Source organism: Amblyraja radiata, chromosome 16, assembly GCF_010909765.2.
Source record: "Amblyraja radiata isolate CabotCenter1 chromosome 16, sAmbRad1.1.pri, whole genome shotgun sequence".
NCBI classification, from domain to species: Eukaryota; Metazoa; Chordata; class Chondrichthyes; order Rajiformes; family Rajidae; genus Amblyraja; species Amblyraja radiata.
In genome coordinates this window covers 22,869,453-22,894,521 of record NC_045971.1, presented here as the reverse complement: position 1 = coordinate 22,894,521, position 25,069 = coordinate 22,869,453, and the positions used below count along the sequence as shown (strand labels likewise).

General features: G+C 44.3%; 1 protein-coding gene across 2 annotated transcripts in view; it reads right to left on the bottom strand.

Moving 5' to 3' along the window:
* The window catches only part of samd14 (sterile alpha motif domain containing 14), a 112,203-nt gene that overhangs the window by 32,592 nt on the left and 54,542 nt on the right, over window positions 1-25,069 (bottom strand). Inside the window, exons 3-6 of one of the 2 annotated variants that reach the window (XM_033035330.1) lie at window positions 20,797-20,954; window positions 17,407-17,743; window positions 13,452-13,545; window positions 1,374-1,451 (exon numbers count right to left, since the gene is read on the bottom strand). In XM_033035330.1, coding sequence (XP_032891221.1) covers window positions 1,374-1,451; window positions 13,452-13,545; window positions 17,407-17,743; window positions 20,797-20,954 — 667 coding nt within the window. The remainder of the gene's footprint in view (window positions 1-1,373; window positions 1,452-13,451; window positions 13,546-17,406; window positions 17,744-20,796; window positions 20,955-25,069) is intronic. The other variant, XM_033035331.1, reaches the window with a different exon arrangement.

Below are 25,069 nucleotides of genomic sequence, written 5' to 3'. Positions count from 1 at the left end.
ACAACACTAACCACAATCCCACCTCAGTAACTGTGATCGATAATGGACTTTGTCTTGGTTGCATTATGGACTATGACTTTGCAATATTATTGGCAGGTTACCAAGTATTACTGATTATTAATTTATTGTATTATTGATCATTGCACATTTATTGTGCTATTGCATTAATGGACCCATAAAGTGGCAGCAAGTAAGATATTTATTGTTCCACTGCCAGTACATATGACAATTAAACACACTTGACTCTTTTGACTCTGTTAACTCTTGATACTCAATTTTAAAGCAAGACTCCACCGAATGCCAATTCGATGTACTTCTATTTCTGCCTTTTTATGGTCAAAGGGGCTGTTGTGTGGCCCACCTCATCTGCCAGCAGAGAATTCATAGTTGGGCAGAGTGCAGTCGCAAACAGCAGACCAACCAATGGTAGAAACACAGAACTGCAGTGTCTGGTTTACAAAGAAAGGACACAAAGTGCTGGAGTAACCCAGCAGGTCAGGCAGCATCCTTGGAGAACATATTGGGTCGGGTACCTTCTTCAGGCTCATCAACCTCCCCCCTACACATCCCGCTGGAATTGGATTTCCCATCTCCAGCAAGGCCCTGAAGACTGTTTTCGATGAACAGTGATCTCCTGGGTATTGATAGTAGCAATTGAGAATATTATCACAGTGGTGCTAATAGTCTGTTCATTCTGTGCATTGCCATTATTCATTCTATAACAGAAGGGCAGGGAGGTTGAGTAACAGCCATGGACTATGCTGTCAGGTAAAAAACTGGACACTAATTTCCCAAGGAAGTTGTAAGGTTGTAAAGCTAGACATATAATGAAGGGTTGGGATTATTGGTGGTGGAAGGCCATGTGGTGAAGTCTACTTGAACACACCACAAGAGAGTTGGTGATCTGATTAATAATTCTTACTTGCAGGCCTTTTAACACAAGAACTACACAATAATCAATAATACAATAACCAATAATATCAATGACACATAGATCATACACAGGGTGTAGTGAAATTAATGTTGGCTTAGTACAAAATGGATGCTTATTAATAATCAGTAAACTTGTGTGAAAATCTTGAGGCACACTTACTGTGGAATATGGTTTTGGATGAGCTGTCAGAGAAACCTATGGAAGCAGATATAATTACGACTTTTAAAAGACATTTGGACAGATAAATGGATAGAAGGTGTTTAGAGGGATCTGGGCAAATTACAGGCAAATGGGACTAGCCCAGTATCCCAGCTTGGTCGGTATGGCCAAGGTGTGCCGAAGGGTCTGTTTCCGTGCTGTACTGCTCTATGACTCGGTATCCTTCAGCTATGTGAGGAGATACGTGCAATTCACTGAATAACAAACAGCCTGACTTTACCTGCTGCCTGTGGACAGTCTGTTGGCTGCCTTCTCTGCTTTTCTTCCTTTCGTGGACGAGGATCTCCGTAGCTGTACCCTGTAACGGTGCAGGTCTTTAAGGTCAGTGAGAGTTCAATTCAACGCAGCAGTTTGACTAAGTTTGTTTCTCTAAGTTATACATTGATAGAATGATAAACAGCTGAGAAGGAAGCCATTCGGCCCATTATTCCCATGCCAGCACTTTGAAAGGAGTATAAGATTTGACCCACTTCTCTGATCTTACTCCAGAGCAATTTATGTTTTATTCTTCTGACATTTATTCCTCTTCCTTTTAAAAGTTGTCATTCAACTATATTTCAACTGTACTATAAGGTAACTTCCAGATGGTGGTATGTGAAGGAATTTTTAATCAAATTTTGATGATGTACTTTAAATTGATCAATATATCAACACATATTGTCGTGGGACTAATGTTGGCTTGACACAAAATGGATGCTTAATGGTTGGCTTGGACCCAGTCACCAAAGAACCTGTTTCCATGCTGTGTCTCTGTACGTACACTCATGTATTGTTAATGTAGCTGATAATTATCGGAGGACAAGTACACTTTGACTCCCAACAACCCACCCCTCAAACCCCCAAACAGACCCTACCTACCAGATTTCTGTTACTTGGTCATGACTATTTACTTTTCCCTCATGTATCCTCATTGATCATTAACCTTACATCAATGTGTAGGAAGGAACTGCAGATGCTGGTTTACACCAAAGATAGACACTAAATGCTGGAGGAACTCAGTAGGTCAGGCAGCATCTCTGGAGAAAAGGAATAGGTGATGTTTCGGGTCTGAAGTAGGGTTTCAAAACATTACCTATTCATTTTCTCCAGAGATGCTGCCTGATCTGTTGAGTTACTCCAGCATTTTGCGTCAACCTTAAATTAATTGTTGGTGTTTAACACTCCTGTCAATGATTTACCCTCTAATTTACTCCATTCGACATATGTGTGATTATAATCACATTTCATGATAACATTATTGGCTTTGGAGAAAATAGCTACCTTTTCGTCACGAAACAGAAGTCTGTGGTATTGTTCTAGTGAATCCTGTCTAAAGCCTCTATAAAGGTATCAAAGGTATCAAAGGTATTTTATTAGTCACATTCACATACACCCAGGTGTAGTGAAGTGAAATGCTTTTTGCCATTTTGCAGCACACAAAAAAAAGAATACAGACATAACACCAATGAGAGTCTTAAACACATAGAACATCCCCCACAATGGCTCCCACCATGAGGGAAGGCACAAAGTCCAGTCCCCAACCCCAGTTCACCCATAGTCGGGCCCATTGAGGCCTCCACGGTTGCCTCTATGGAGGCCCGATGTTCCTGGCCGTTCTCGCCGGGTGATGTTGCTCCGGCGTCGGGAGAGTCCTCCCAGCGGCTTGGGAACCCTGGAACGGCCGCTTCCGTACTGGAGGCCGCGGCTTCCGAAGCCAACAAGGCCGCGCCGGTTGGAGCTCCACCACTGGCGGTCTCATCTAGAGATCCCAGGCTCCCGGTGTAAAGTTCAGCGCCGCCGCCCGCAGCTGGTCGCTCCACAGTCCCGCAGCTCCGCGATGTTTTACCCGGCGGTTCTTCAGCTCACCGGAGCTCCAGTGCGGCGACCCGGGCAAGGCATCGCCCGCTCCGCGATAGCGCTCCAGCGCTGTGCCGCCGCCGAAGCCGAGGTTCTGGGCAGTCCCCGACAGGAAACACCGCTCCAGGCCCGCTGGTAGGCCGAGAGGACGGGTCGAAGCTGCAGCCTGGAGAAAAGCTGCCTCTCCGACCAGGTAGGGACCCTGAAAGATAGTTTCCCCCTTCGCCCCCCCCCCCCCCACCTAAAAAAAGTCTAGACCTCCAACAAAACACTTAACTAACTAAATTAAAAAATAAAAAGATGAAGAGACAGACAGCTGCTGGCTGGGCAGTCGTGCAAAGGACAGCGCCCCCTGTAAATTCGGCTCTGACTTCCTTTTTAAAGTACAATGTCCAGAACTGAATATAACACTATAGATGAGGCCTAGCCATGCTTTTAGAAAGCATTAGGATAAGCTTATTCTTATTGTAAGATGTGATTCTATTAATAAATAGGGAATCCACACAGTGTTATTAACAGTCTTCTCAAAAAGAAATATCAATTTCCTGAGGAGTTTAGACGTTCGAGAGTTACTGTCCAGTGTTTCACCCGACAGGATAGTCCTCGACTGTCACTTGACCCACTGAGTCCACAGCGACCAGCGATCACCCCATACACTAACTATATCCTACACACCAGGGACAATTTACAATTGTTACCAAAGCTAATTAACCAACAAACCAACATGTCTTTGGGAAGTGGGAGGATGCCAGAGCACCCGGGTTGTTGGAGGTGGGAGGATGCCAGAGCACCCGGAGGAAACCCACGTGGTCACTGGGAGAATGTACAAACTCTATACGGACAGTACCCGTACTCAGGATTGAACCTGGGTCTCTGGCATTGTAAGGCACTCTACCATTGCGCCACTGTGCCTGAATTGGATGGCCTAAATTTATGTTAACATTTAATGAAGGTTACATTTTTTTAATACTGCCTCATTGTATTTTGGTGTATTTTGGTTTCAAATATTTGGAGGTATATATATTCTTGGGGTCTTTCAAAGTAGCCTGATCCCACATTCTGCAGTTGTACAGACTATTTACATTTTGGTTTTCCATTTAATCATTTGTGGCTGGCAGCTATCTGTTCTGCTTTCGCATCTACACCAGAGCTGTACTTTGTTTTGTTCAACATTAATTTATTCAGGCCAAAAGGGGAAGATTTTTAGTGAGTAACATTCTCATTTTGCATTTTATTTTAATTTGCCCTACATTATTTTGAATAGCTGCAGAAATTAACCCGATGAATCCATGAAGCAGCTAATGAGCCACTTCACCAATGTGAATGTTAATGATTCTTCACCGGGAGAAAGCGTCACAAAGGATTTTTGACACAAAACATTGCAAATCTTGCGATACTCAGGGGTTTCCCCATTTTATCTACTGTGAGGCTGTTTATACACACACATGCGTGAGCTGAAGATTAAAGGATACAAAGTGTTGGACTCAGCGGGTCAGGCAGCATCCCAGGAGAACATGGATGGATGACTTTTTCCGTTGGCCCCTTCACAAGTCCTGTGCTCAACTATTACCTGCCACGCTTTGCCTGTGCCCCTCCACTCCTCTTGCTTTCTTTGCCCACCCCTCCCCCCCCCCCACTATAATCAGTCTAAAGAAGGATCCTAACCCAAAACGTCACCAATCCATGTTCTTCAGAGATGCTGCCTGACTTACTTGCCTGAGTTACTCCAGCAATTTTTATTGTAAGCCAGCATCTGCAGTTCCTTGTTTCTATATTTTGAGCCAACGTTTTAGTTGCACTGTGACACTAATGTGAACTGTTTCATGCTACATCCGAATATTAACAACTAAGTTTACTTTGGTTGGCATTTTCTATTTCAAGCACAAATTCTAATATTTTAAATTGGTTAATTTGTTGTCAGAGTTTACAAAGAAGTTGAGTCCTCTCTCTCTGTCTTTTCACTTTATTGTCATTATTGAGCACTTTTATTTATTGTTCATATTTGTTGAGTGATGAAATCGGAGCAAAGGTATCCAATAAACATTTGCCAAGAAAGCAGATTATAACCCAACAATCTTTGTTTGCAAGCAATTCAATATCTATGAAAAGTGTAAACAATTATAAGGGACATAGATAGATAGACAGTCAGAATCTTATTCCCATGGTAGAAATGTCAAAGACTGGAGAACAGAGAATGAAAGTGAGAGGAGTAATGTTTAAAGGTGCAGATGGCGAATGCCTGAAACACGCTGCCAGGGGCAATGGTTGAGGCAGATACGAGAGAGCTCTTAAGAGGCTTTCAGGTGGGCACATGGATATGGAGATAATGGCGGGATATGGATCATGTGCAGGCAGATGAGATAGTTTAACATGACTTTAGACTTAGACCGGGTCCACGGCGACCAGCGATCACCCCCTTACATTAGCGCTATCCTACACATTAGGGACATAGAAACATAGAAACATAGAAACATAGAAAATAGGTGCAGGAGTAGGCCCTTCGAGCCTGCACCGCCATTCAATATGATCATGGCTGATCATCCAACTCAGTATCCCGTACCTGCCTCTCTCCATACCCCCTGATCCCTTTAGCCACAAGGGCCACATCTAACTCCCTCTTAAATATTTACAATTTACTATTTTACCAAAGCCAACTAACCTACAAACCTGCAAACTCTTTGGAGTGTGGGAAGAAACCAGAGCACCCAGAAAAAACCCCACGCGGTCACAGGGAGAACGTAGACACTCCATACAGCCAACACCCATCGACAGAACCGGCAATCACAACTCAGGTCTCTGGCACAGTGAGGCAGCAATACCGCTGCACCATTTTGCCACCCCTGCTTAATGTCAGCCATTGTGGGCTGAAGGGCCTGTTCTTGTGCTGTACTGTTTTGTGTTGTTCTATCTTGCTCTATGTAAGTCCAGGACCTTTTTTATTTCAGATTACTCTCTGCGTCTGCTGGCCAATGCACCAGTGGCACTTACAGATGACTCTCAACCCCCCTTCTGAATTACCCATCTTCCCTGCCTCCACTTGATACCAATTAACCTGTACCCCCTTCACTCCTCCCATCAGGACACGGCCATGGCTCTAGGTAACCTGGGTTCCTTTATGTGTTCTACTGAGGCGCTTCAAACAAAGGAAAGGCCTTACATCATGTTAAGCTGATTCGGTAATGCCTGACATGCCATGCCTCCATTCCACTGAATTTGCAAGCAGTCATTCCAAGATGAAACCATCTTCCATACAACATGCAGCAATCATTTACTTCTGTCTTCAGGTGTTAAGGAAATTCAACATATTGACACTGATTGATTGAAAGATTCAACACGTAAAGAGGCCCTTCGGCCCATCGATCATCAATCTCCCATTCACACTAGTTGTACGTTTTCCCAGTTTTGCATACACTCCCTAGCCAGCAGGGGCAATTTACAGAGGCCAATTAAACTACAAACCCGCATATCTTCGGGATGGGGGAAGAAACTGGGGCACCCAGTGGAAACCCACGAGGGTGAACATGCGAACTGTATGCAGACAACATGGAAGCAGGGTAAATTTTGCAGGAAGGAACAGCAGATGCTGTTTTCAACTGAGAATAGACACACAATGCTGGAGTAACTCAGTAGGATAGGGAGCATCTCTGGATTGAAGGAATGGGTGATGTTTCGAGTTGAGACCCTTCATCAGACCCAGGGTCTCTGTCTCTGAGACAGCAGTTCTACCAGTTGCCCCACTGTGTCGCCCTAAAGCCCCTATACCATTTATGCTTTTTTTTTGGCGACTACAGGCGACTAGCCTGTTTTCACATGGTCGCGGGGTGACGCCTCTATGGTCGTGAGTAGTCTCCTCAAGTCGCCTAAACAGTTGAAACGTTTTTCTGGTCGCTGCTGGATTTTGAAATGTTCAAAACTTTTTGCTGACTGTGGGCTTGACATAGTTTGTCTTCTCCCGTCGTAGGTGCTGTCGTAGGTCGTCGCCAGCATGACGCAGGTTGTCGCCAGGTGACGTTGGTTGTCGCTGGGTGCTGAATTTGGTGAATTCCATTGGCGACTACCTACGTCAACCTACGTCAACCGGCGACAGGTACCGGTGACTGAATTGTCTTCAGATGTCTTCAGTTGTCGCCGACAGGGTTGGTGCTTGTCGTAGCTTGTCGCGGGTGGACATAAGCTGACTTTGCTTGTCGTAGATTGTGGCCTGTGTGGTCGTAGGTTGTCGTAGGTGTGGTCATAGGTGGACGTCCTAATGGGTCGCCGGTTGTCGGTAGCTTGCCGTAGCTTAACGTCGGCTAGGTGGTGGGTTGTCGTAGCTTGTCGTACACATAGTCGCATGGGGGTTCCAGTCGCCGCTTTTTCGGCGGCCTGCTACGACGGTGACAGTCGCCGGCAGTTGCCGAAGAAATCGCCTAAGTGGGACAGGCCCTTTATAGTGCCAGTCACTTTACAATGGTGAAATGTTACGGGAAAAAAATCCTTTATTTAAACTGCAGTCACATTTGTACTTTGGGAAAAATACAATTGTCAATGTGTTCATGGCAAGATTCAACAAGCTTTCAAGAAATAATGAGCTGATCATTTGCATTGCTTTCTGAGTGAGTGTTTAACCGGAGAATGTGGTAATTGCAGCCAACAAAAATATACAATAGGAGAACATGGTTTGATTATCATATCCTGAGATTCATTGAACCAGTCATCAGGTATTAGTTTAGTTTAGTTTAGTTTAAAGATACAGTGCGGAAACAGGTCCTTCGGCCCACCGACTCCGCACCGACCAGCAATCCCCGTACATTAATACTACCCTACACATATTAGGGACAATTTACATTTATACTAGGCCAATTAACCTACAAACCTCTACGTACTTAGAGTGTGGGAGGAAACCAAAGATCTTGGAGAAAACCCACGCAGGTCACCAGAAGAACAATAAAACTCCGTACAGACAAGCACCCGTAGTCAGGATCAAGCTCGGGTCTCTGGCACTGTAAGGCAGCAACTCTACCACTGCGCCACCGTGCCTTTAATGCTTGGATTATTGTGCCTACAAGATGCTGCAATATCATCAAACTGCGAGAAGGGATGGAAAACCATAATGGACATAATAAGGATTTCAAGCAAGCAAGCCCTATAGGAATTTTTCTTTGACCATGTCAATAATTCAATGAGAACCAACATGCCAAATATGGCTGTTTTTATGGCTGTCCATGATAAGAACTCATAAATATCCTCTTTGATCAATATTCCACACAATAACTCTAATATAATAAACATTATTTATGGTGCTCTCACTACCGTAAGATACTGTTCAATATAAGCTGCATTTTTATGGCTCCCACAGACAACATAAAGTGGTTCCTTCGACTCAGAATACTTGATCGGCAGAAAAATAAAATAGATTCTGGAATTTATCACAGTGCGGAATAAAGCATTTCTCTAAATGATTCACGATTCTTTCAAATGTTTCTTTGAAAAGCTGTTACTCATTAAGATTTGGAGAGATTGTGTTAAAATTAGTTGCAGTCTATTTCCCACTTCATAGCCAATGGCAAGATCAGCCAAGAAGATCAAGGTTAGAAAACTTCTTGGTTTTTGGATCACATTAATATTACTTGCGCCTGACATATTTTCATTTACATGCCCTACACCAATGCCCTGAGACAATCTCTTTCAAGCTCTGTCACCAATCAGACAGAGGGAAAGACTGAAGGATGTACTCAATGGAAGAACATAAAACATGTAACAGTACAACACGAGAACAGGCCCTTTGGCCCAAAATGTCTGTGCCGAACATGATGCCAAGACCATCTCTTATTTACTTGCACGTTATCGATATCCCTCCATTCCCTGCATATCCATATGCCTATCCAAACGTCTCTTAAATGCCACTATCATATCTGCCTCACTAATGCCTCCAGCAACACAGTTCAGGCACCCACTACCCTCTGTGTAAAACATTGCCCCGTACCTTCTCCTTTGAACTTTGTCCCTCTCATATTAAAGCTATGCCCTCTAGTATTTGAGTCAAGAATCAAGTCAAGAGTCAAGAGTGTTTTATTGCCATATGTCTAGGACTGGACAATGAAATTCTTACTTGCTGCAGCACAACAGAATATGTGAATATGTAAACATTGTATATAATGGGAGAAAAAAGAAGTTCAATAAATAACAAATATAGTGCAAATAACAAATAATAATAGTCTTTTGGAGTTCAGAGCTCATAGCTTATTCATAGTGTTTAATAGCCTGATGGCTGTGGGGAAGAAGCTGTTCCTGAACCTGGACGTTACAGTCTTCAGGCTCCTGGACCTTCTTCCTGATGGCAGTGGTGAGATAAGTGTGTGGCCAGGATGGTGTGAGTCCTCGATGATTTTGGCTGCCTTTTTGAGGCAGTGACTACGATAGATCCCTTCGACGGTGGGGAGGTCAAAGCCGGTGATGGATTGGGCAGTGGTCACAACTTTTGTAGTCTTTTTCGCTCCTGGACGTTCAAGTTGCCGAACCAAGCCACGATGCAACCAGTCAGAATTCTCTCTACCGTGCACCTGTAGAAGTTTAGGAGAATCCTCTTCGACATGCCGAATCTCCGTAATCTTCTCAGGAAGTAGAGTCGCTGGTGTGCTTTCTTTACAATTGCATCGGTGTACTGGGTCCAGGAAAGATCTTCTGATATATGCACGCCCAGGAATTTGAAGTTATTGACCCTCTCCACCATCGTCCCGTTGATATAAACAGGATTGTGGGTCCTCATCCTTCCCCTCCTAAAGTCCACAATCAGTTCCTTGGTCTTACTGATGTTGAGAGCCAGGTTGTTGTGCTGGCACCATTTGGTCAGTCGGTCGATCTCACTCTATACTCTGACTCATCCCCATCTGTGATTCATCCAACCACAGTGGTGTCATCGGTGAACTTGATGATGGAGTTCGCACTATGACCGGCTACGTAGTCATGGGTATAGAGTGAGTAAAGCAGGGGGCTGAGCACACAGCCTTAAGGTGCTCCCGTACTAATTGTTACTGAGGATTAAGTGGTTCCTCCAATTCAAATAGACCGTGGCCTGTGGATGAGGAAGTCGAGGATCCAATTGCAGAGGGATGCGCAGTGGCCCAGTTCCGTGAGCTTTGTATCCAGCTTGGAAGGGATGATGGTATTAAAGGCCGAGCTGTAGTCTATAAACAACAGCCTGACGTGGGTGTTTTTATTGTCCAAGTGGTCCAGTGCGGAGTGGAGAGCCAGTGAAATTGCATCTACCATTGACCTGTTGTGGCGGTATGCGAACTGTAGTTGGTCGAGGTTCTTGTCGAGGTAGGAGTTGATGTGCACCATAACCAACCTCTTAAAGCACTTCATTACCACAGACGTTAGTGCCACTGGTCGATGGTCATTGAGGCACGTCACCTTACTCTTCTTGGGCACCGGTATTATTGATGCCCTCTTAAAGCAGGTTGGAACCTCAGACCTCAGAAGTGAGAGGTTGAAAATGTCAGCAAAAACTCCCGCCAATTGGTCTGCACAGGTCTTGAACTCGACCGGTATACCATCAGGTCCAGGCGCTATCCGAGGGTTCACCCCCCTGAAGGATCTTCTGACGTCGGCCTCTGTGACTATGACTATAATACCGTCAGGCCAAGTAGGGGCTCGGGAAGGCACATCAGTGTTCTCACTATCGAACCGTGCGTAGAACGCATTGAGCTCGTTAGGGAGTGATACTTCGCTGTCGTATGAGCCGCCTCCTGATTTCGCCTTGTAGGAGGTGATGGCATTCAAGCTCTGCCACAGTTGCCAAACATCCGTCTCATCCTCCAGCTTAGAGCAGAAGTCCCTTTTGGCCTTTTTGATGGCTTTACCAAGGTCATATCTGGACTTCTTATGGACCTCTGCATCGCCAGACCTGAATGCCTAGGATCTTGCCTTCAGAAGAATGCGGATCTCATGGTTTATCCAAGGCTTCTGGTTAGGAAACACTCGGAAGGTTTTTGTTGGAACGCAGTACTCCACACATTTCCTTACGAAGTATGTAACGACTGTGGCATATTCATTCAGGTCCGTTGCCAAGTCCCTGAACATTGCCCAGTCTACAGACTCCAAGCAGCCCTGGAGTTGTTCTTCCCCCAACCATCTCTGTACAGTCCTCACCTCTGGGGGTGCTTTCTTCAGTTGCTGCCTGTATGCAGGAAGAAGCAGCACCGCTGAATGGTTGGAGTTTCCGAAGTGAGGACGAGGGATAGAGCGATAGGCGTCTTTGATGGTGGTGTAGCAGTGGTCAAGGGTGTTTGGTCCTCTGGTGCTGCAGGAGACATGTTGGTGGAAGTTAGGGAGTGATTTCTTCAGTTTGGCTTTGTTGAAGTCCCCGGCTATGGTGGTGAGCCGTCTTGTGCTTGTAGACCATGGTGTGCAGCTACCCCAAGTGCCAGACGGACGTATGCCTGGGGTGGGATGTAGACCGCGGTCAGGATGATGAAGGTGAATTCCCTTGGGAGGTAGAAAGGGTGGCACTTCATCGCCATATGTTCGAGGTGTGGAGAGCAGGAGTTGGATAGGACTGCCACGTCTGAGCACCATGAAGAGTTGACCATGAGGTAGATGCCCCCTCCTCTCCCTTTCCCAGATGCGTGCGTATGGTCCATACGGTGGATGGAGAACCCTTTAGGCTGGTCCGCTGAGTCTGGGGAGCTGGGGGTGAGCCATGTCTCTGTGCAACAGAACACAGAGCATTCCCTCAGCTCACTTTGGTAAAGCAGCCTTGACCTTAAGTCCTCCACTTTGTTTTCTAGTGACTGTACGTTGGCTAGTAAGATGGTAGGGAGAGGGGGCCGAAGTCCCCTACGCTGCAATCTTACTTGTAGTCCTGCCCGACAGCCACGTTTCCGTACTCCATGAAGCTCTCCTCGGTGTTTAAAGGTACAGTACTTGCGAGTCTCCGCGAGGTCGGGGATTCCCCTGAGATCGGGGATTCCCTAGAGACGGCACCTCCAGCTCCGTTGCTGCTGGGAGATCCTGCCCAACGGCCTCGTTTCCGGACTCCATGAAGGCCTCCCCGGTGTTTACAGGTACAGTACTTACTGTACCTGCGCTCCTCCATGAGATCGGGGATTCCGTTACAGTCGCTATCTTCGGGAGTTCGCAGTAGCGCTAATGCATTTACATGCGTTAGCAGCTCGCTACTTACTTTGTTGATTTCTGCAGATCCTTTGATACAGGTGAGCTGAGAAATACTATATTTGAAGACTTTCTGTTGTGCCGCTGGCAAAATGTCACCGCAGGTAGGCGCCATCTTAACACATCCTGGGAAATAGATTCTCACAGTCGAGCCTATCTATGTCTCTATATAATTTTATATGCTTCTGACAGATTTCCCTTTAACCTCCAGCGTTCCAGAAAAAACAATCCAAGTTTGTCCAACCTCTCCTTGTAGCTAATAATCTGAACTAACAAAACAGTTTCATTGACCTTTGAGAATCCCTTATCGAATACTGATCAAAATGATGATGTAGCATTGAGAACCAAGCACCAAGGCAAATTCCTTGTAGGTATACATATCTGGCTAATAAAATGTATTCAATTCAATTCAGTTAGGGCTAAAGGAATCAAGGGATATGGGGAAAAATCAGCAACAGGGTACTGATTTTAGATGATCAGCCATGATCATATTGAATGGAGGTGCTGGCTCGAAGGGCTGAATGCCCTACTCCTCCACCTATTTTTCTATGTTTCTATGTTTCTAACCTGGAATACAGGCATTGGCTTGACTCTGAAGCACTATGTTAATAGCAGAAGGATTGTACAACTTCATAAATCATCCACCATTGCAGGTATCTCCTGCTCCATATGTGGAAGTCTGCAGTAGCCATATTGGCCCCATCAACACAAATACACCAGGACCCGTCAGTCCACTACGCTGACTCATTTTTGTATATTTTAAGCTATAGCACTCGGCAGCACAATGGTGCAGCGGTAGAGTTGCTGCCTTACAGAACCAGTGACCCAGGTTCGATCCTGACCACGGATGCTGTCTGTATGGAGTTCAAGTCAAGTCAAGTCAAGTTTATTTGTCACATACACTTTGTCTGTTCTCCCTGTGACTGCATGGGTTTTCCCTGGGTGTACCGGTTTCCTCCCACATTCCAAAAGACATGCAAGTTTGTAGATTAATTGGCATCTGTAAATTGTCCCTCATTTGTAATTCAACTTTGATACTGAGGAATTTCATTTATGATCTTATGATCTTTATGACCAGTCAGTCCACTACGCTCCAGGGAATGAAAGTCTCTGCCTATCCAACCTCTCCTTGGTATCACAAATGCTCCAAACCTGGCAATATCCTCACATCTTTTGAACCCTTTCAAGTTTAATGACATTCTCTCTACAACAGGGAGATCAGAATTGTACACAGTACTCCAAATGTGGCCTTACCATTGACTTTTAAAAAGGATTAATAATTTATTCCAAATAGAGTCACACCTACCCAAGGTCCAAAAATTTCCTCCGTGCCTTTCTGTCCAGCCCAACTGTGGGACTCGCTGGCTCTGCCGGACTTGTTTCCTTGCTCCCTTCTGAACCTGTGGTGCAAAAATGTAAGGAAAACATCAGGGCACTGTCACAACATTGATAGTACATCCTTGATCTATACTTCCTGCTTCAACAGCCATGAATATCTAGCAACCTTGTGAGGAACGGGGTACTGATTGGGGATGATCAGCCATGATCACATTGAATGGCGGTGCTGGCTCGAAGGGCTGAATGGCCAACTCCTGCACCTATTGTCTACTGTCTATTGTGAGCACTTTATGGTTTCTGATTCAAGTCCACCCCATGATAAATTACTATGAAGACCTTGTCTAGCTGGAATTAATCATTTGCGACCATGGTTCATCCAGGCTAGACACCACAGGTAATTTTTTTGGCCATTTTATATTCTTAATTAATGGTGAATCTCTGCAATGTTTATCATTAATGATGATGCGTCCTAGCTAATTTTATCTCATTAAAACTCAGTTTCAAACACAAAAGCACTGTCAATGGTTTGATTGCAAGTGATCAGTGGCAGATTTTTAAACATCTTCCTCATTATAGACTGGGGAAAACTGAGTTTCAAAAGTTGGCGAGTTTAAAGATGTGTCGAACTTCCCAGAAGAAGCATTGGCTTGAAAAGGCTTCTCATTGTTTCTCTCTTCAAAGATGCTGCCTTTGGCTGGGATTGTGCTTATGTATAGAAAAAACTTGCTGAACCGTAATCAAAATAAGAATTTCACTGCACCTCAGTACATGTAATAATAAAGTACCATTGAACCATTTGACATCCCAAAGACATAGAAACATAGAAATTAGGTGCAGGAGTAGGCCATTCAGCCCTTCGAGCCTGCACCGCCATTCAATATGATCATGGCTGATCATCCAACTCAGTATCCCGTACCTGCCTTCTCTCCATATCCCTCTGATCCCCTTAGCCACAAGGGCCACATCTAACTCCCTCTTAAATATAGCCAATGAACTGGCCTCAACTACCCTCTGTGGCAGAGAGTTCCAGAGATTCACCACTCTCTGTGTGAAAAAGGTTTTTCTCATCTCGGTTTTAAAGGATTTCCCCCTTATCCTTAAGCTGTGACCCCTTGTCCTGGACTTCCCCAACATCGGGAACAATCTTCCTGCATCTAGCCTGTCAAACCCCTTAAGAATTTTGTAAGTTTCTATAAGATCCCCTCTCAATCTCCTAAATTCTAGAGAGTATAAACCAAGTCTATCCAGTCTTTCTTCATAAGACAGTCCCGACATCCCTGGAATCAGTCTGGTGAACCTTCTCTGCACTCCCTCTATGGCAATAATGTCCTTCCTCAGATTTGGAGATATGTGTGTTTGTAGGTGTCTGTAAAGGAGACCAGCTGGAGGACCTCATGAAGTTCCATCTCATTTGACCCCTGAATCAGAGCGAGGAGACAATAATAGAATCACATTGCTAAACTAGCATTACTTTTTCAATTTTTTCATATCAAATATATCTATAAACCTAAAAAACAATGTTCAGCTACCTTAATTACTGTGCCTAAAGGTATAGGGAGTGGATGAGAAAGTGGAATAACATAGAACGAGTGCGAGAAGATGATCAATAGTCAGCACGGGCTGGGTGGGCCGAAGGGCCTGTGTCCGTGCTGTACCTCAAGACGAACCTAAATGAAAGAATCCAATCTGAACAACACCTTAAAACGCAACCAATTAAATGGTAGCGGTGGAGAAACAAGGACCTGCATAATCCAGACCCAAAACGTCACCTGTCCACGATCTCCAAAGATGTTGTCTGACCTGCTGAATTAATTCAACACTTTGTGTCAATAAATGGTAGCCCTCTCGAGCCAACTAAAATTCTCCATGCTAGCTAACTACAAATAGTAAATTATCTCTTATTTTAATCTCAAAATTGAGAATAATCTATAGTGGATCTGACAGAAATCTGGATGACTCAAACAATTTATTTCAATGAAACCAACTCTGTTACATTGAAAAGAGTGTATATAATACTCTATTGCACATGGACTAATTTACACCTAAGTAGATTATCCAACAGCCAATTAACAAAAGTCATGATAATTGGGCTAACTAAACATTGTGATTTAGGTTTACAGATATATTTGATATGAATCAACTGAAAAAAATGATACTAATTTAGCAATGTGAATTATATCAGTGCCTCTTTGCTCAGATTCAGTGTTTGAGTGAGATGGAGCATTCTGAGTTTGTCCAGCTGCTCTCCATTTTATGCTGAGGAACTGCCAAATTGCATTGGGGACTACTAGCTCCTCTGGCTTAATCCTGCTGGAGGCACCAAGGTTAGTTGAAACTAAGTTACTCACACAGGCTTAATCCAGAGCCATACAGACCGCATTTATGGAGCTGCGCCTTCGGCCTGTTTGTAAAGATCACATTCGCGCATCTCCTCTCCTCTCCTCATCGCCTTTTCCCACTACCTTTTGTCTTTTCATCTCTGGTCTTTGGCCAACCATTCTGCCTGCCACCCCCCCCCCCTCCCCCCCCCCCATCACCTGTTTCCACCCATCATTTGCCAGGCTTTGTCCCACTCCACACCTCTCTTCAAGCTTTCTTCCCCATACTATAATCAGTCTGACGAAGGGTCCAGACCTGAAACGATGACCATAAAATCCCCTTGGCCCCTGAAGTATAATAGAGCTAGGTGCTGCTTCCTAAAGACTTCATGGAGAAGCATGATAGTCCAGGCTCAGCCACCATTGAATGCTACATGACTGGGCCTCTATAAGAGCCTCTCATATGGGCTGTAGATGCATTATTTAAGGAAGAAGCAAGCATGGTGTTAATATATTGTAACAAGAATACTCTGAACATGGAGAAAGTCTGAAGATGGGTCCCAACCAGAAACGTCACCTATCCATGTTCTTCAGAGATGCTGCCTGAACTGCTGAGTTACTCCTGCACTTTGTGTCCACTTTTGTAAACCAGCTTCTGCGGTTCCTTGTTTCAACTTTCCAAATGTATTTGTTGAATATATTATGTAAAGAGAATATTTTTCGGGGGTAAGTATAAAACCAGTAATGCACCAACCCTTTCAGATGGGTGGCTTTGGTTTGTCTCCTGAAGTCTCCTTTTGTCTGCAAAGAATTACTGATGAGTTCACGTACCTAGACGACTTGTTTCAGGCCCAGTGGCTGAGCTTTGCAGCTTCTGACTCTCATCACTAGGGGGCAGATCCTAGTAGCCGAGGCTATCTTTCTGCATCTGCCAAGGACACCCTCTTTTAAGAAAGTGGTTTCTATGGAATGAATCTCCATCCAAGTTGTGCAATTAACTGCAATATCCTGGGCCACATCTCCAATGTTTACTGTAAACTTTGTTTAAGTTGCCCGATGAGATACAAGGAACTGCAGATGCTGGCTTACAAAAAAACCCCAAAGTGTTGGAGTAACTCAGGGTGTCAGGCAACATCTCTGAAGGACATGGAGAAGCAACGTTCAGATCCAGATGCTTGAAGAAGGGTCCTGACCTGAAACTTCGACAATCCATGTCCTCCAGAGATGCTTAAGAAGGAACTGCAGATGCTGGTTTAAATCGATGATAGACACAAAAAACTGAAGTAACTCAGCGGGACAGGCAACATCTCTGGAGAGAAGGAATGGATGACGTTTTGGGTCGAGACCCTTCATCAGACTGAAGAAGGATCTCGGCCCAAAACGTTACCTATTCCTTCTCTCCAGAGATGATGCCTGTCCCGCTGAGTTAGGCAGCTCTTTGTGTCTATCCCTCAGAGATGCTGCCTGACCTGCTGAGTTACTCCAGCAATTGGTGTGTGTTTTGTTTTGTATATACTGCCCAATGTTTTGCACAAAGAAAAGGCCAGAAATAAAGGAATATTATCTCACCAGTGGAAAATGAATTACAAAATAGAGTAACGGCACCTTCACTGTGCTTCTCTGCTCTCCTCTCCCTCCGCGTGTAAACTGGAGACGTGTCGGAGCTGTGGCAGGATTTGGAGGGGGAGCTGGTCGGAGTCAGTCCCAGGGCTTCCTGGGAGGAAGCATTGGTCAGAGTCTGGAACCGTGCCTTTGCCATCGACGCCTGCTCCTCCTCCTCAAACGTCCTCCTCACAATGTTCACATCGAAGGAGAAGGACGCGGCCCGCTGGGAGGGAGATGCCGAGGAGATGACGGATTCTGAAGACGGAGAGGAGCCTCGGAGTGAGGAATGGAGGGGAGATCTCATATTGTGCAGTGAGCTTCCGTAGCTGTCCGATACCTGAAATTATCAAAGGCAAAGCACAATGGGTTTATAGCAAAGTGTAGGAAGGAACTGCAGATGCTGGTTTAAACCGAAGACGGAGGCAAAATGCAGGAGTAACTCAGTGGGACAGGTGGCATCTCCGGATAGACGGAATGGGTGACGTTTCGGGTTGAGGCCCTTCTTCAGAATAGTCAGGAGAAAGGGAAACGAGAAATATAGACAGTGATCTAGAGAGATCTAGAACAAATGAATGAAAGATATGCAAAAGAGTAACAATGATAAAGGAAACAGGCCATTGGTACCCTTCTGCTAGGTGAGAAAGGGAATGTGGTGCGAGTTGGGTGGGGGGAGGGATGGAGAGAGAGGGAATGCAGGGGTCCTTTAGTAAAATTATATTCATACGGACCAATGTAGTAGGATTAAACTCTGATGCTGCTTGATGTCTATTTCATCATTTCAGCTACAATATTCCACATTATCTCAAATGTTCTATTGTTTTGGTTGACAATTTTCTCCCATTGACCTCTCCAGAAAACCTTGATCCTCACTGAAATGTAATTCACCGGGTCTACAGATAGAAAATAAAACAGCACAGCACAAGGATGTCCGAAGAAGGGTCTTGACCCGAACAGTCATCCATTCCTTCTCTCCAGAGATGCTGCCTGCCCCGCTGAGTTACTCCAGCTTTTTGTGTCTATCTTCAGCACTAGGAAAGGTTGTTTGGCTCATGTCTGTGCCAAATGTGATGCTAAGATAAACTCATCTGCCTGCATGTGATCCATATCCCTCCATCCCCTGAAAATCCACATGCCTATTGAAACGCTCTTTAACCCCACTGTCATATCTGTCACCATCACCATCTCTGGCAGCGCGCTCCAGGCACCCACCACTCTATGTGAAAAGATCTCCTTTAAACTTTATCCCCCTAATCCTTAAGAACCTGTCCCACTTAGGAGATCTAAACAGCAACCTCTTGTGACCTTGCCCGCCACCCAAGGTTTCCATGAGGTCACCGGAGGTTTCACTCCCCCTAATGATCGAAAGTGGTTTCCGCATGGTCGGGGCTTCATCTAGGTTGCTGCTATTTTTTCATCATGATTCAAACCGGCCTCGACTAAAAATAGGTTGCCGTTTTAAAAATCGAGAATTTTTTAGTCGCAGGTCTAGTCGAAGCCGGTTTTCTTCATAGTCGAGGAAGGTTTTGAACATATGCGTGGGAGGTGGTAGGAGGTTGTAGGTCATCTCGACCTTGATTTTTTTTTGGGTGGCGGGCAAGGTCACCAGAGGTTGCTGTTTAGGTCTCTTAAATGGATCAGGGGCTTTAAAGGATTTGAGTATAAGAGCAGGGAGGTTCTACTGCAGTTGTACAGGGTCTTGGTTAGACCACACCTGGAGTATTGCATACAGTTTTGGTCTCCTAATCTGAGGAAAGACATTCTTGCCATAGAGGGAGTACAGAGAAGGTTCACCAGACTGATTCCTGGGATGGCAGGACTTTCATATGAAGAAAGACTGGATAGACTCGGCTTGTACACGCTAGAATTTAGAAGATTGAGGGGGGATCTTATAGAAACATACAAAATTCTTAAGGGGTTGGACAGGCTAGATGCAGGAAGATTATTCACGATGTTGGGGAAGTCCAGAACTAGGGGTCACAGTTTAAGGATAAGAGGGAAGTCTTTTAGGACCGAGATGAGAAAATCATTTTTTACACAGAGTGGTGAATCTGTGGAATTCTCTGCAACAGAAGGTAGTTGAGGCCAGTTCATTGGCTATATTTAAGAGGGAATTAGATGTGGCCCTTGTGGCTAAAGGGATCAGGGGATTTGGAGAGAAGGCAGGGATGGGATACTGAGTTGTATGATCAGCCATGATCATATAGAATGGCGGTGCTGGCTCGAAGGTCCGAATGGCCTACTCCTGCACCTATTTTCTATATTTTCTAAAGCTGTGCCTCTCGTCTTTGACATTTCCAATCTGAGAAAAAGGCTCTGACTCTACCCTATCTACGCCTCTCACCATTTTATATACTTCTATCAGGTCTACCCTCAACCTCTGAAGTTCCAGAAAAAACAATCCAACCTCTCCGATTAGCTATTACCTCCTAATCCAGGTTAAATTTTGGTGATCCACTTCTTCACCCTCTCCAAAGTCACCAAATCCTCACTGTAATGTGGCAATCAGAACTATATGCAATACTGCAAATGTGGACCAACCAAAACCTTAAAACGGCAAGCATACCTTAGCATTATATAATACTCTATCTTCTCGTGTTGTCACCATCAGGGAGTTACGGACTTGGAGCTTAAGATTCCTTTGTGTATGAGTCTTGGCATTAACTGTATACTTGTTCCATATATTCGAGCTCCCAACGTGCAAATCCTCACACTTGCTTGGATTAAACTCCATCTGCCATTTCTCCACCCATTTCTGTAGCTAATCTATTCTTCCTGTACACTTTGACAGCCTACCTCCCAGTCCGCAACCTCAGCAAATAACCCAGAAACCCATTCTACACTCCCGGCACATAAGCAATGAAAACGAGGAGAATATTTGATCATGGGTCTCCTCCCACATCCCAAGGATGTGCGGGTTTGTAGGTTAATTGGCCTCTGTAAAAGTACCCTTAATGTTTAGGAAGTGAATGAGAAAGTGGGATAACATTGAACTAGGAAGAATGGCCGATTGATGGACGGTGTGGAGTTGGTGTGCTGAAGGACCTGTTTTCATCCTGTATCGCTAAACTAAGTTAAACTAATCGCTAATTATAACAAATCACAAGTTAAGGTAACTGAGACCAAATGGAGTGTTCTGCCATGAGACATGGAATCATACAGCACATACAGCCTATAGAGAAAAAAGCCAACACCCCAACTTGTTCATAACGACCAAAATGCTCCATCGAAACTAGTCCCAGATGGTTGACTGGAATTAGCTAATTGCATAGATTAGATCTGGTTTGAGGTCTGCTGGATGCTGGGATCAACCACACACTGTCCTTACCAAGTGATCAATGCAGGATGAGGATGTGGGGTCTTTTCAATCCCACAGTCAAAATAATGTCTTACCTTTCTTTCTAGGCTGTCATCACCTTCTGTGGAGCTTATGCTGTCTCTTAGCCGAGATCTGGAAGGTCGCTGTCGTCTTGCCTTAACAGACAGTTGGGCTCGAGCTTTTTGCAAGCTACTATCAAGTCTTTCAGTCTCTGGTATCGCTTCATTAAAATCTGCGACGATATTAAACATATTAATGCAGTCAGAATGAATGATAAAATGAGCATGTACGATTGTCCATGGGGCATTATACTAAACTCATTGTATATTATATAAAATTTATAATTGGAACCTATAACAACATTTCCAACTAGAGCAGCAGTTGAGCTGCTGCCTCACAGCACCAGAGACCCGGGTTCGATCCAGACTGCTGGTGCTGTCTGTGAGAAGTTTGCATGTTCTCCCTGTGACCGCGTGGGTTTTCTCCAAGTGCTCCAGTTTCCTCCCACATTCCAAAGACGTGCAGGTTGGTAGAGTAATTGTTTTTTTTGTAAATTGCTCATTATGTGTAGGATGCAAAACTGGGATAACACAATGTATGGACACTGTGGGCTGAAGTGGTTGTTCTTGTGCTGTACTGTTCTATGTTCTATGAGTCCCAATATTGGGGAAGTTAAAATCATTCACTACAACTAATCTGTTGTTCGTACATTTTCGTTACACTAGGGCATAATATAGTATGGGGAACGATGGTCGGTATGGATCCGATGGGCTGAAGTGCTTGTTTCCATGCTGTATTTCTAAAACTAAAAATTAAAAAACAAATTGAACCAAAGTGCGGCTGTAAAGCACAGATAATTAATTTTCCATTGGAGTGTCAGGTGGTATCATACTTCAGTTGTTGTGGGATAAGTTCACAAGTATGTAAGCGATTGGAGCAGAATTAAGCCATTCGGTCCATCGTCTACTCCACCATTAAATCATGGCTGATCTATCTCTCCTTCCTAACCCCATTCTCCTGCCTTCTCCCCATAACCCCTGCTGCTCTGCATTGTGCTCCCATCTGGAATTCAATTCCAAGGGCTTCAATTAAGACAAAATTTGGATGTGTAGGAATTCGCAGAGCCACACCACCCTGGCAAAGATAGACACAAAAAGCTACAGTAACTCAGCGGTTCAGGCAGCATCACTGGAGAAAAGGAATAGGTGACATCTTTGAAAGAACTCAAATGACCGTGAATTGAAGAAGGTGACGTCTCGTTGAGATTGTCAATGCTCCAGAACAAACTCGTATACTTATCAATTTATTCAGCTTGCAGAAGAAATTAGACCAAGTTATCCTTGAACAACCCTTCATTGTTCAGTCCAATACAAATTTCCAATTCAATTATTCAGTTCTCATCAGGTATTCCACAGTCTGAGTTGGTGATTCACTGTTGCATTGAGACTCACAGTCGAAGGCACCACAATGGAAAGGTTTTCAAATCACTGAACATGCTCTCTGCAAAAGCACTTAAAAAAATATTTGAGGGAAACACAATGTATTCTAAGAGAAGCCAAAAGGCTTTTTATGTGAAATAAGGAGTATTACATATCCAGTATTAATTAATGGCTTTATGGTTCTTGGCGCATTTTAAGTGTATTGTTAGCATCAATGAGAAATCTGGTTACACGCAAAACACAGACGTAGGCAGGAGCTGAGAAGGAATAAAATGTTTCATAAAGATAACATTGTCAGTCTAAGTAGAAAAGGGTTAGTACTGATAATGGATGACATTTTAGAAACTCAAATGACGAAAGAAGCAACTTATGTTTACACTTAATAAGAGAGATAGAGTGCTGGAATAACTCAGTCGGTCAGGCAGCAACTCTGGAGAACATGGATAGATGACGTTTCGGGTCTGGAGCCTTCTTCAGACTGATTGTACGGGGGAGAGGAAGAAAGCTGGGAGAGAAGGGAGGCAGGACAAAGACTGGCAGGTCATAGGTGGATATGATGTGTAGGAAGGGTCGGCAGATGATGGGTTATAACAAAGATAGACACAACATGCTGGAGTAACTCAACAGGTCAGGCAGTATCTCTGGAGAAATGGAATTGGGGACGTTTTGGGTCGGAACCCTTTTCCAGACTGGCAGGTAATAGGTGGATACAGGCGAGGAGTGGTTTTGATAGGCAGATGGAAGTAAAACTGACAGCTGTGGAACCGAACTCCAAGACAAACCAATGCAATGAGGAGCAGAGGGAAGACAGGAAGATAAAGAGCAAAAGAAACCAGAGCAATATTTACAGTAGGAAGAAGGACAAGCTGTATTTTTTATGCCACACAGTGCTAAGGAATTGAATTATTTGTACAAGTTGTACTGTACATAAGAGTAATTTAACCCAAAGTAGCCCCGAACAGCAAACTCCCAGGTGAAATTGTGTCTATTGGAAAATTGGTGCAGGCACTACTGCATGCAATTCAACACAACTCTGTTTTCAACTTTGAAAGATACAGCATGGAAACAGGCCCTTCGGCCCACCGAGTCCACGCTGACCATCAATCACCTGTTCACACTAGTTCTATGTTATCCCACTTTCTGTATGCACTCCCTACACACCAGGGGCAATTTCCGAAGGCCAATTAACCTACAAACCCGCATGTTGTTGGGATGTGGGCACCCGGAGGGGACTCAGGGAGAACGTGCAAACTCTGCACAGACAGCACCCGAGGTCACGATCGAACCCGGGTGCACTACCAGCTGCACCACTGTGCCAGTGTGCCACCTTCACTGATATTTGATGAATGCCCTGATCAGTCACGTACACCTGATGATATATTGGAAAATCCACAAACCAAATTCTCTCTATTGCCAACAGAAAATTGATTTTTGGGGCAAATCTTTGCCCTTCAACAATCACTTACTGAACTTACATCTGACTCATTTATCAATTTATTTACCTTGCAGAAGAAATGAAACCAATTTTTCCTCGAGCCACTGGACTGTTCAGGAATAATTAATTCTTCACTGAAGACAACTGTGGGCAAATCTTTGTGAAAGTGTGCAATGCCTATTTAATAGCAACAGGTCTGATAATTGCAACCATGTGCCTCTGATATGATTATCTACCATACCCATACAATGCAGTACATTTTATAATGACAACATTATATCAGCCAATGAGTTGAAAATGGGCAGGAGGTATGAGTTATAGAATTGTGCACTTCAGCCCATCAATTCCACACTGACTATCACTTATTAGTGCTAATTCTACTTTATAGAAACATAGAAACGGAGAAAATAGGTGAAAGAGTAGGCCATTCAGCCCTTCGAGACAGCACCACCATTCAATATGATCATGGCTGATCATCCAGAATCAGTACCCCGTTCCTGCTTTCTTCCCATATCGCTTGATTCCGTTATCCCCAAGAGCTATGTCTATCTTTATCTTGAATCCCCCACACATTCCCATCAACTGATCCCAGATTCTGCCTCTCACCCACACACTAGGGGTCATTTAAAATGGGAAGAAACCGGGGCACCCAGAGGAAGCCAATGCAGTCACAGGGAGAAGCATGCAAACTCCACACAGTGGAAATCAGGATTGATCCCAGGCTGAAGGAACTGTGAGGCACCTGCACAAATGACTCATTGCGTACATTCTATTGAATGGTAGACAGAGTCAATTTACAAGGTCAACAGAGTTCATTTAAAGAAAGTTTTAAAAATAACTTCCAAGAAGTTGGCCTTGCACTTTTTTCTCTACACTTTCTCTGCAGCTGGAACTGTTTGGTTTCTCTTTTGCACTTCCTGTGCTACTCAATATGGTATGATCTGCCTGGATAGCACACAAAAATAGTTTAAAACTCGATACACGTGACAATAATAAACCAATACCAAAGATGTTGGTGAGGCTGCACTTCGAGTACTGTGCTCATTTTTGGCCACCCTGCTATGAAAATTATGTGCTTAAGCTGCAATGGGTGCAGAAAAGATTTAAGAGGCTTTCCTACATTTCCTCCCCCAACCCCCTACCCATAATAAGTTTGAAGAAGGGTCGCTACTGAAAAGTCACCTATCCATGTTCTCCAGAGATGCTGCGTGATCAGCAAAGTTACTCCAGCACTTTGTAACTTTTTTAATGGGGATTTTGCTAAAGCTTGAGGGCTTAGGCTATAGGGAGAGATTGGGCCGGGGAAGGACTTTATTCCTTGAAGCTCAGAAAGTGAGGGGTGATCTTATAGAGGTGGATAAGGTCATGATGACCATAGATAGGATGAATGCATAGAGTCTTTTTTCCCCAGAGTAGAATCAAGAATTGCATGGCATACGTTTAAGGTGAGATGAGAAAGATTGAATAGGAACC